Source organism: Gambusia affinis, linkage group LG01 (genome assembly GCF_019740435.1).
Source record: "Gambusia affinis linkage group LG01, SWU_Gaff_1.0, whole genome shotgun sequence".
NCBI classification, from domain to species: Eukaryota; Metazoa; Chordata; class Actinopteri; order Cyprinodontiformes; family Poeciliidae; genus Gambusia; species Gambusia affinis.
In genome coordinates this window covers 15,659,936-15,672,745 of record NC_057868.1, presented here as the reverse complement: position 1 = coordinate 15,672,745, position 12,810 = coordinate 15,659,936, and the positions used below count along the sequence as shown (strand labels likewise).

Here is a 12,810-nt window from a genome sequence, read left to right as displayed (position 1 = left end):
TTGTAAAAGCGAAGTAAAACATTCAAGGGGATGACATTGTTTTTCATAGGCACAGTGTTTTAATGTTTTATACAGTAAACATTGTCTTTGTACCATGGAGCTTTTCTGGTGTGTTGCTTAAACAAGAGCAGTGGTGTCAGAATACCTGAAGAGTACAACAGATTTATGGTAGCTTTACTTTTATTTCAAGATGAAGGTAAAGGCTAATCAATTTACAACCATCATTAGCACATAGACAATAAAAAATAAATATTCACCATCACTTTTTTTTTTTATATATAACCAAATAAATACCAAATATGCACAACTCCGCCTCCTTTTCTTTACTGTATAGCAGTGTATTCAAAATAGTTTGGGGAAATAAAAGGCAAAAGTACAGAAGCACAAAAATCTTTACAAAATTATTTAAAAACCTGTAGATACAAAATTTTTGCACATAAAAAGATCCCAGTACATAAATAAACAATAAATATAGAAAATAATTCATAGTTGATATCTTAAAATATTTCCTCTTTGTTCAGCCAGGAAGGAAACGACCATTTGTCTCTCATTGTGTTGGAATATTTTAAATTCGGATTTTTTTGAAATAACTTAAAAAGCAGATAAATAATAATAAATAGCTAGAAATAATGCAGCAAATCTGAGTAGTTAGTTATTCAACTAACAATTGCACAGGACACAAATAGTTACACAACAATAGCAAAATAAACCTACAAACTAGGTATTGGAGGTGCAACAACACTAATCTAATGTAGAGTACTATCAGATTTCTTGGGATATGGTAATAACTAAGAGTCACTTAAGCTCAGGCTATTTTCTTCTCTTTTTTTTATTTTGTTCTGCACATTTCCTGGTTATGCACTTTGTCTTCCTGACTTAAAGTGACCTTTGGATGCCAGTGCGGTGACACACACACTCGACATGCAGTCATCTGTTCTGGCTCATATGTCATCCAACAACATGCTAAAAAAAACAAACAAACAACTAGTGGAGTTATTAAGTAACCGAGTAAGAAGAATGATCACATACAATATGTAAGAACTCAGAAGAAATGTGGCAGCTGCTTGTTTTGTCGTCGTCTTGCATCATACCTCTATGCCTTTTACTGCTTGACTGATGGACTCCAGCAGGGCCCGGGTGTCGGGGTTTTGGTAGCAGTCTTTATTGGTGAACATGTAGGTCAGAGTCTCCACGTAATTATCGAAGTTCTGCTCGGACACTGGTTCCTGCTGAAAACACGAGTTCAGAAGTCAAGATTAGTAGTCGGGATAAATTCATAAATTTGTAGAGTTGATTTGGATCGTCAGTGTGGAGAATTTATCTGTTCTCCTTGTTGAGTTCTTGATGTTTGAGGTTGAAGAAGAGTCGGTGAGTTGAATTCACGAATTGTATTTATTATTAATATTAATACCAAAATACAGCCGGTCCATTTCTCATGCTACCTTTAGGAGTTCGCAGGACAAAGAGGCATCAAACAAAAGTTTTCCATTCCCTTTGTTAGCCTCTATCTAAGCTACGCCATAGAAAGGAAATTCCCTAGTGTGTCGTATCCTCTACCCTTAGCTTTGAGGGCGTTTCCTAACAGGTCATTTCCTTTAGCTTTAGCTTTGCAACCAGCTAAAAGAGATCGAAAGAAAAACACAAAATTATTTATTCTCAACATCAGACAGCCATGTAAGTCAGGCCCTAATTTATTTGATTAATTCACAATATATAAAGGAATAAGTCCAGCATTGATGTTTCAAACAGCACTACGCTGGTATGGAATAAACATAGAGAGCTTCTCTTTAATATAAATTATCAAACAAAACAACAAGAACAAAAATAACTCCACCTTCCAGTTAAAATACTTTAACAAACTCACTAAGCAAGTAACACTTAACTGAGCTACCAGTAAAACCACGAGAGGCCCTGACTCTGTCCCTCTGAATGCTAAGCAGTTAAATTATCCTGAGTGATCTCCGTGGAGACGCTGCTGCAAGCTTGGGATGCTGCAGGACAAAAACTAATTTCCTTCTCCCACCTCGCTCCAATTTCACAGTTTGTCTTGTTTGCTTTGAACTGGGATCCAATCCTTTTTCATCATCACTATTTCAGCAGAGCAGAAGGCTCTTCTTTCATATGTCTAAAGTTGTTTTCACTGGACCGACGCATTTTCTTCACTCCTTGTGCAGAACAGTTTACCCGAATGTCATTAAAGCAGCTCAAACTCCATCGTTCTACATGCGGCAAACCAAACTGAAATCACTTGCTCCTAAATGTTAGAAGCTACATGGATCAACATGAAATCACCTGTTTCACACGCCACAGAAACCTTCAACTAGAAATCAATCAGCAAACATTTAAAGATCTCACAAATGTGTTGCTCTTTTGGATGGAGGAGGGAATGACCATCAATAATAATAAAAAAATAAATAATACCGTTGAAGATTAGATTTTTGTTTTCTTAAGTTGTTATTTGGTTTTATTTTAGTTTATATTTACAGTACTACCTGTTCTATTTGCTATATTTCAGTTCTTCAGCAGATTGTCAAATAAATGTGATGGAATCAATAAAATTTGAAACAAAAATCTCTGATTCTGGATGTAATCGATTCAAATGGACTTAGGGAGGAGGGAGGATTCCTTTTATTTGCTTTACCTTTGATATCCCTTTGGCCGTGTAATGGGTTTCCTGGTCTCTGTTTGGAGTCAATGTTCATTTTTGTTTGTTAAATAACACGGCAGAATATTAAAGTTTAATCATGGTCTGTTTTGTTGTTGTTGTTTCAGTTTCATTGCATAACTATTGTCAGTAGTCCGGCTGCACTAATCTGTCCTTATCTGACATCCTTTGCCTGTGCAATTTGTGTATCATCCAGCAGATAAATATCATCTGCACCACCATTACTGGTCTCTAGAGCCAGGACAGCCAGACATAATAGTACTGTCGCATAACGTTATGCTGGTACTGTTAAGTAGTTTTAAGCTGTTCAAAAGTGGCATGCTGGGAGATATTTATCATCTATTTATTTATCAATCTTACAAACATTTGGCTAGAAATGTTTTTTGCCATCGTTCTCGGACACAATGTGCACTCGGGAAAAGCAGGCGAGTCAGTGGTTAATAGTTTGTAAATAATCTTGTGAAAATCTGAGCTGTGTTTTTGATCACGTTTTTCAGGCTGTGTGTGAATATTTGTACCACGTGCCTGAAAAGTTACAGCTCAACAAAGAAACCGTATCCATTTTGTAGCCACAACACACAGTGTTTTAGACAGCTGGATGCATTAAGCATGCGATGTAATGTAAAGATTTAGTTGCCTTCAAATAGACAAACATATAGTTATACCTTTGATCACTGTTTGTATCCAGACGTGTGCATCTTTTACATTTTCCAGACTAAATTGGGGTTTTGGAAACGGTATAAACTCTTCCCTGCCCTCCAATTGCTTTCGGTAAACTGTGTTCCCCACTGACAACATTTAACCATTTCTTCCGATTATTTCCCACCGAATCTCTATGACTGCAGTGCGTCCATAAAGATACATCCAGACAACTCTGCCAGAGGCAAAGCGGGTTTAGTTTTTCTCCAGGTAAGGGTTGTTTCACATCAGAAAAAAAATAATAATTTCTGGAAAGTCATGCTTGTGTCACAGATGCATTACAAACTCCATCAAAGTATTCAAAAGAAATCTTCTGCACATGCTGTTTAAAAAGTATTATGTTGTTGGATTGTAGTTTCTACATTTTTACACCCCGATAAAAAAACCAAAAAAAAAACATAAAAAAGTGTAATCTTAGGAGGAAGTGTAATCTTAATTACAAAAAAAAAGAGAAATAATATGAATTTGCTTGTTTTATTCCTTAGTTTGAACCTTGAAACGTCTCACCATGGTAGGCAGGCGGATGTTGGCCAGGCTGCGAATTAACACCTGACTCAGACCAGAGAGCTCCAAGAACAAAGCTTCATTCTTCTCCTCTATCTGTTTGTTTTCCTCCTCCATGTTCTTCAGGTTCTTCTCCATTGAAGAAATCTGCATCAGAAAGAGAAAAAGTTCTGCATTGGGTTAGGCAGAAATGTTCAACCCTGGTTCTTTGATAGACATGTTTCCAAGTTTAAGTTGAGTATAATTAGAGAGGCAGCTAAACTGCACCCAACGACTGCAGAGCGTCTGAAAATGACAGAACTTGCTTTAACCTCACCTGAGTGTGCAAATTCATCATGTCAGCCTCCATCTCTGCGTTGGACTCATTCAGTTCACTGATGTCCTTGTTCAGCTGCTTGATGTCTTCATCATTATCCAGAACTGGTTGACAGAATCACACACGATGTGTAAGCATATTATTTCTGCCTGTCACGTGTTGCAGTAACAGCTTCCTTCCTGGGATGGAGCTGCATGTTTTGGTATTGACTTTGTGAGTGTACACGCAGAGGTTTGGGACGCGTTTAATCTCCAGCTGTTCCCAAATTGAGGTTCTGAATTGACTGATTGATTTGATGACGACATTCGGTCATCAGAGGGAAGAATGCAGGAGGACAGAAAGGAAGTGGGTAAAGGACTGGCTTCACGTCTCATTTGAAGCACTAGAGGAAAGTAGGAATTGTCATTACAGAGCTGTAAAGATTTCCAAAACTAGTTATTTTTCCAGGATTATTAATGCCAACTTGTATGACTTTTGTTATAGGAGCCATTTCTCTATTTGATGGGTTAAATCTAAAAATTTTGATTATTTTTTTTTGTTAATTTGCTTATTTTTTGATTGATGGATAATGAGTATATTTGTTTTTTGTTTAATCAATTTGCTGGTTGGTAATTAAATTAATTAATTAATTAATGTTTATTTAGGACATGGGTGTTTCAATGATAATAGATAGGCTTTAAGGAGCTCTGTGTGCACATGGGTGGTCTTGTGATTTTTCAGTCGGTCAACCACTTAGTGGCCCAGTCCCAATATTTACACTGCACCCTATGACCCTCTATGAAATGTGCACTCAGTCGAAGTGAACATAAGGGGTTTGAATCAGGTTACAAGCTTGCAAAAATGTGCAAAGTTTTAAAAGTGAGGCCAGTTGGTGGGTGAGCAGATGAGGCATTCAGGCAAAGGCAAGAAATAGATCAGGAGAGGCATCTTGTGAAATGTTGTACCATGTTGTTTGCCTACAAACTCGGAACAAACCAACAATGAAGTGCATTTCTGAGGGTTTTTGGACCTTTTTTTGGCCTTATGTAAACCAGAAACCCACGGTGCATCAAGTGACTATTTGAGTTACATTCACTTTGACTTGGATCGCCTTTAAGTTCTAAGCCTTTTAGTTTTCATGGACAAGTAGTCGCTACACTTGTGTTGTTTATAGAAGACTTCACCTGGTTTTAAATGTAAACATTTGCAACCATTACATAAGGTGCATAATGATTTTGCTAACTTCTTTGTGGAATAAATTAGATCTCAAATGTCAATAAGCTGTACATGCTAGGATCCTGATCAAGTTTGCACGTCCAACACAACCCTGTCTCTTCCTCTTGTCAAGAGAAGTGTGTGTCTTGTACCAGCTGTGTGGCGCCCCCTGTGGCCTTCCTCCTCCACTGCTACAAAACACCCTTCCTACACTGGGCCCCTTTTTTTCCCTTGCCTTTATTAAGAGCGTCTGACATTGGGTCAGGCCACTGTTAAATAAAGGCCACCACAGCATATTTGGGTTTTTCAAGATCTTGTAAATATATTTCAGGTGACAGAAGGCCAAATTTGCAATTGCCCTTTAGTGAATCTGAGAGTTCATCGCGATACCCAGATTTTGGGTTCTGACTCTCGATTGTTTTCCTCCTTTAGCCATAAAATAATTTCTTCAGTTTTGTTCTCATTCAGCTGAAGAAAGCTGTGGTACATCCTCACTTTGGTTTGTTCTATGACTGCATTTAGCGCTTGAATGGGTGTCATCTGTGTGTCATAAACAAACTCATTTTATATTCTACACATCACTGACCACGATAATTGCAATTTGTTTACCAACGAGCAAAGGAACGAGACCCAAAATGAAAAAAAAAAAAAAAAAAAGCAAATAGACTAGCAATAGAAATCTGAATGTTTTTTTTCTGATTATGCCTAAAATAATCTAAATAAAACAGTGCAAATACATGGCAAACATCGTTACTGTGTTCATCTTACCGTCGCTGGCTCTGAACTTTGCTGTTATATATTCGTCTCCAGGAAGCCTGACTTTCTTCTTGCTGGCTGGAGCTCTGGGACAACCTGAGAGACTAAAGAAGATTCTTGTCATGATTTTTATAGCTGGCTCAACAGATTTTGGAGCCTCAAGGAAAGAAAAGAAGAAATGACTTCATCAAAAATTTCTTTTTTGTAGTCATATCAGGACAAACTGAAATGTCCTGACAGCTAAAATGCTCAGCCCAAGATGAAAAACCTTTCTTTTCCTTTTGGCTGTTTTTCTGTTATTCACTTATTTCAGTTTATGGTCTTATATTTTTACATTTTATCTGTCTAATTTTAATCTATTTGACACATTTTCTTCTGCTTAGGTGTGTTTTTAACTTCTTTGTACAAGGAATTTCAATTGTCTCTGGCTGACGGATGCTGTGTACATAAAGTTGCCTTGCCTTAGATTTATAATTTTCCTTTGCCAGAGTGTTGCATCAGTGTGAACCTGCCACATCCACTGCATAGTTAAATTGAATCATTTTAGTGTAAGATAATTTTTTGTCACACTGTACTGTACAATTAAAATTTTTACTGAAATGCCTGCTTGTTTATTTCTGCATGTTCTTGTGGGATACGGCATAGAGAAAGCAAACAGGAAAAAAAAAGAAACAACAGCAGCAACAAAAAACTGTGGTACTAATAGACCAGCTTAGGAATCAAAATGCATTTTTTAAAAGTTGTAATTACTGCAGAAATCTCGACTTCATAATGAGTACGTTTGTAAACTGTTTCACTTTTGTGCCATTAGAATAGTTACAAATATAATTCTTTTAAAGCTACATTGGTCAATAAAGAACAGCGTTCAACATCCAGCCGCTCCACACTTCCAAATGTACTTGGGCAAGACACCAAAACCAACATTTTCTACAAAAAGCAGGATACCTGCGGTGTGTCAAGAAACTGCCATTAGCGTGACCAGAACCATCACAGCCTGGTGTTGGGCAGGTCGGGCCTTCGGTCTTAAAGGCCTTCCAAGAGAAAGGAGTGCCATTTAGTAGACCTTCCCTCTGTCGCTTTGCTGCAAGTGGACAGCCATAGGCACTACGGTGGGTAGCATACTTTCCACTGATGTGTCCAAGACTGTCACAGCCAGGAACTGGACACCTGGAGATAAGCAGAAATCCTAATTTGACTAAACGCTTTCTTCATGTTCCATTCAATACATTTTTTGGTGAATGCATGTTGGCAAGGTAAAATGTTTAAGAATTGCACAAAAACTACGGCCTTTGCAGTTTGATCTGATTGTTGTTTAAAATCGGTTATTGTAGGTTGACACAAACGACTGTCTGGCCCACAACGACAAGCGCATCGTTAATTTGCTGACGACACCACGGTGCTCAGACTCATCTCACAGGGTGATGAAGCAGAGAGAGTGTTCAGACAATAACCTCACTCTGACCACCAAGAAAACCAAAGGAGGTCACCATGTACTTCAGGAAGCTCAGCACCGACCCAGGTACTCTCTCTATACCACAGCGAGAGTGTGGAGAGAGTCCACACCTTCAGGTTTCTTGGCGTCCTCATCTCCACCGACCTCTAAATACATCGCAGCAGTGATCACGGAGGCTCAGCAGCAGCTACGCTTCCTGAGAATCGTCAAGAAGCACGAGCTGAACTCCAAGCCGCTATTGACCTTCTACAGCTCATCCATTGACCGCCTGCTGACACGCTGCATCGCTCTATGGTACGGCAGCTGCACTGTTGCATACAGAGTGAGGCTTCAGAGGGTTGTTGAGACCATTCAGAGGACCGTTGGCTGGATGATTGGCTTCTATGTTGCATTTTGGATTTGAACAACTGACTGTAGAGAAATCATACCTCATCAGTCATGAAACTCACTGCTGCCTGTGGTGGTGAAAGTGAAAAGGCTCTATTGGATGTAGACCACAGGTGACTTTGACTCTACAGTGTGTTCTGTTGAGGTAGATGCTCTAGTCTGCAGAAACATTACAAGCTGGTTTTTTTTTTTTTTTGCCTAACTATAAAGTGTGGACAGCACAATAATGCAAAATTCATCAGGTGTTTGCTAATGTTTATTTGTCAATGTGACGTTGATCATTGAAGGAAGCGACTTTACCCAACCATAACATTCCATCCACCGTCTGAATCTCACTCAGAGCCCCATCTAGAGGCCGGCAAATCGACAGGAACAGGTGCAACCGGAGTAAAAATAACAAAACAAACAAACAAATGAACAAAAAAACACCCAAACACCAGCTTAGTGGTGTGGTACAGTCCAGTGTAGGGAGAAATGCTCAGACTTCAATACTGGAGAAACTAAACAGCAGCTACACACACAAATAGTCCAACACACTTTTGATCAAAACTTAGCAGTTCATTTGCATCTCATGGACAAGGGGCACTGGTTTTTGTGACAGGGAAGACAGGTATTGTGAGCCATCCAGGTCAAAATAAGTAAACAATAGCAAAAGAGGTTCAGTGTCGTCAGATTTCATAATTCTAACATTTACTCTGCAGCCCTGACTCGTCTCCCAACACACTTATATTCACACGCTAAGACCAAACAAGCATGCTAGCACTGAACAACAATGGACCAGAAAACGTAGTCAGATCGGTGAATGTGACTGTTGTGATTGATACTTCAAACCCATGACGAGAACTGAAAAGCCTTTTCCATAAACAAGAAGAAATGATCAGCTGCCTTCGATTTAACCCTTAGAATCCTTATTTACTCCTAAAATTGTTCTTAAATGTTTGCAATAGTTGATTGTTTTATTTTTGCCCATCCCTAAACGCATCCTTAAAGCTTTTCTTTCCTGTAGATGGTATTAACACAGTAGAGTAACAGTAAAACAATATAAAAATCTATTAACCAAGACAGAGTCTTGGCTTGGTATGTTTCAGGATAATCAGCCTTTAAGACAACTTCACGGTTCTGTCTACAGATATTTTAAGAATGCTTTATAAGTCTGTCCTCCCAGCATTATTCATGAACTGCTAGTCTAATAGAAAACAGAAACAGGAACGATGCTAAGACACAGTCACTTACCTCAGCAGCTCAGATTCTTCCTTGTCGTCTTTGGAAGGCGCTGATTTGACTCCTCCTTTCTTGGCCCGTGGACATCCAGACAAACTGGCAGGGTCACACGTGAAAATGTCAACACTTTTGTGAAGTAAGGAGGCCAAATAATTAAAGTGCAATTAATAATGTTCATTATTATTAAGACGGCATCTCATCAGGTGTCATTACTTTACTTATATGGATCAAAATGCAAATGTGAGGAGCTCCCACCTCCTGTGTGACGCATAGTTTCCAGTGATGTGACCCGATCCATCACAGCCTGGAGTCGGACACCTGAGACACATGTAGGCAGGCTTTCAGCACACTTCTACTATTATTATTATTTTTTTTATTTTTCTCACTATGCACCTAATAGTTTCTGTTGTATGCTTCCAGCTAGATATCCACCACCCTTATTTGCTGTTTTCATCTTTTAATCGAATTGAAGCATAGAGATGGGAAAATGGACCAAGCCGTAGCTGCAGAGCTTTCAGTAAACTTGTTGAGGTTTAGTCAGGAAACAATTAACTCAATAAAACACACATACTTCAGTTCAGCTGTGTGGGCAGCCATGAGGGTCCGAAGTGATTTATCAGCAAGAGGACAGCCTGACAGACTGAAAAAGTAGAAGGAGAGAGTCAGAAAACAGAAGTTAGAACAGATGGAAAGAGCCAGGACACAAGCTCAACCAGAATGGAAGTCAAGTCAGAACTGGGTTGCACCCATGAGAAGAGATTTGATGCATTATCTACCTGAGCAGTGTAATTGTTAGAAAAACAAAAAATATAAATCACCATGTGCAGTGTAAACAATGTTGCTTGCTCCTGAATAGGTTTGTTCCAATTTCCAATTGAAAACTCACAAGCTGCCTAAATTAGATAGAATACACAGGGACCAGAGGACGCCACAGCGTTTCGTCTGTAGATGACATAACCTTCAAATTACAGACTATGCATGTGGACAAAAACTGTTACAGCTGCTAAGACAACAAAGATCATTCAGTCCTTCAAATTGAAGAGAAGGTTAATATGAACGACCAACAAAGAGCCCAAAACACAAAAATTTCCCCCCCAAAAAAAGAGAAAGAGAAAAGAGGGCTGAAGTAGAGAGCCTTAAGTCGCTGCGACTGCATGCGCTGCTATGATAACCACAGGAACAATATCACAGATGTGTGGTCAGGGATGAAGAAGATCACAGGCTTCAAGCAAACGGAGGATCGGACAGATGAAAAGTCTTGACAGAGCAAATGAGTTGAACACATTGTTCAATAGCTTCAGTTCTGGAACAAGCTCATCCCACCCTGCTTTGACCCACGGCTTTCAGACGCTCTGTCTTCCACCTCAGTCATGGACTCTTCTGTTTCCACAAGTTTGTCTTTGACCACATCAGGAGATGCTGCTGCTCCCTTTGACCCCCCCTCCCACTTTTCTGTATCTAGAAGTCGGGTGAAGAGGCAGCTGGAGAGACTGGACCAGAACAAGGCTGAAGGTCTGGATGCTGTCAGCCCCAGAGTCCCAAAGGCCTGTGCAGAGCAGAGCAGCTCTGTGGGATTCTGCAGCAGCTTGACCCAACAGAAGGTTCTGTTGTTGTGGAAGACATTCCGCTTGGTTCCGGTTCCGACTCACCCATCAGTCATTAACGACTACAGACTCGCTGCCCTGACTCCCCACATCATAAAGGTCCTGGGGAGACTCCTGCTAGCCCTCTTGAGTTAGCATACAGGCACATACCAGGACTCCCTGCAGTTTGCTTGTTATTGCCAAGGAGTTGAAGATGCCATCATACATATGCCTCAACAAGCCCACTGTCATCTGGACAGGGCAGGCAGCACTGTGAGGATCACGTTCTTTGATTTCTCCAGTGCCTTTAACACAATGCAGCCCGATCTGTTTAGTCAGAAACTCTAGAAGACACAGGATCTGAGAAACAGACCATTAGACCACTGAAGGTCTGCGTGTCTAACCAGGTGGTCAGCAACACAGGAGCACCACAAGGCTCTGTACTCTCACCATTCCTATTCACTCTCTGCGCTTCAAACGTCCAGCACAAGTCCGACTTCTGTCATCTGCAGAAATGCTCGGATGACTCTGCAGTTATTGAATGTATCACAGTTGGACAATAATCTAAAGCTGGTTTTACCGCTTTGTCCGCCAGCTTGCTTATGGTTATAGATTTCAGGAGAAATAGGGTAAGATCAAACCCTATTCCCATCGCGTGAGAAGAAGTGGAAGTGAAAGTTTGTGGCTTCATTGCCACAAACCGTGCAAATTAGACCTCTGATAGGTTGGTGCAATGTTGAATGTTTCAAAATGGAAAATTCTGAAAATTGGTAGAAAAGATATGGAATTAAGAAAAGAAACAGCCAACAAAGGACTATTGGTATAAATAAGTTAAGTAGTTAGTTGGGTTTAAAAACTAATACTACAGTTGAAACTAATAATTATAAATTAGAGAAAGAAACCAGGAGGTTGAGTTGGTTTGCTAGGACCTCGAGTTTAGGGATTTAAGCTGCTGAGTTTATAACAAAAAGACAAAATTTGGACTAGACAACTAAGATCGATATTGATATTTATAGATAAGAGATTACTGTGAGAAAGAGATACAAAACAACATAAGTAAAATTGAGATATTTCAGAAAAATTACAAGGGGAAAAATGCAGAGTAATTTCAGCACTGCACCAGGGACTGATGGCAGGGAGGAAAACATCTACTATATTTAAAAAATGGCAAAAGGAACTTAAAGAACATAAAAGTGAAAAAAAAAAAAACATAGAATATGGAATACGCAGAACATGTGGGACAATCTATTTGGGGTATCTTACACATGACGTACTACAAAAAGAAGACAAATACCTGGTAAAAATATTAACTTCAGCATGTCAGAAAGCCATCACAAGATTATGCCATAAAGAGGAACCGATTGTGGAGCAATGGCTGTGCATTATGGAGGAGATATCTGTGATGTAAAAGCTCTCATATAAACTGAGATTGCAAGTTGGTCAATTTGTTGGAAAATGGAAAATATTTAATGACTATTGAACCAAGGAAGACACCACTTTCACAACCGGACAATATGGACATTATTAATGAATAATAGTATCAGGACTGTAGTATCACTGTACCTGTTCAGAATAATGTACAACGAAAAACAAAAAATAAATAAACTTAGAAATAAACTCGACAAGCTCCCTGATGGAGGGCAAAAAGCTGGTTTTAGTTGTCCAGCTGCTAATGCGCTAAATCTTAAATGCATGTGCAAAAGAAAAGAGACGCAGCGCTTTGCTACTAATTGTCAATACTACAACAAGATAACAATGTGGGGAAAAAGTTTGAATTTAAAACATGAAATAACGAGAGAGAGAAGAAGCAGGTCATTTATGACAGCTTGACTTTGACAACCATAACATGTAGATGTGCTTGGTGTGTTTTTGGTGTTTTCAGCTCAGTTAAAAAACTGAAACACCAACTCAGATCATCGGTAGAGCAGATGCTTACTCTAGCCAATCAACCACTGCTATGGCAGATAGTAATCGCATTAATGATTGTGAAATACTCATCAAGCCTCTAAACAAACCTTTATGCTCAATTCAA

At 39.3% G+C, this 12,810-nt stretch overlaps 1 protein-coding gene across 6 annotated transcripts in view; it reads right to left on the bottom strand.

The window, feature by feature from the left end:
• Window positions 1–870: 870 nt before the first annotated feature.
• LOC122821281 (myelin transcription factor 1-like) overlaps window positions 871–12,810 on the bottom strand; it is a 29,502-nt gene continuing 17,562 nt past the window's right edge. For 3 of the 6 annotated variants that reach the window (XM_044099179.1, XM_044099093.1, XM_044099255.1), the window contains exons 15-23: window positions 9,767–9,835; window positions 9,451–9,513; window positions 9,208–9,291; window positions 7,080–7,301; window positions 6,147–6,238; window positions 4,185–4,288; window positions 3,872–4,015; window positions 1,092–1,229; window positions 873–963 (exon numbers count right to left, since the gene is read on the bottom strand). In XM_044099179.1, coding sequence (XP_043955114.1) covers window positions 949–963; window positions 1,092–1,229; window positions 3,872–4,015; window positions 4,185–4,288; window positions 6,147–6,238; window positions 7,080–7,301; window positions 9,208–9,291; window positions 9,451–9,513; window positions 9,767–9,835 — 931 coding nt within the window. In that variant the 3' untranslated portion in view covers window positions 873–948. Of the gene's footprint in view, window positions 964–1,091; window positions 1,230–3,871; window positions 4,016–4,184; window positions 4,289–6,146; window positions 6,239–7,079; window positions 7,302–9,207; window positions 9,292–9,450; window positions 9,514–9,766; window positions 9,836–12,810 lie in introns of all 6 variants that reach the window. The other 3 variants (XM_044099336.1, XM_044099507.1, XM_044099424.1) reach the window with 3 other exon arrangements.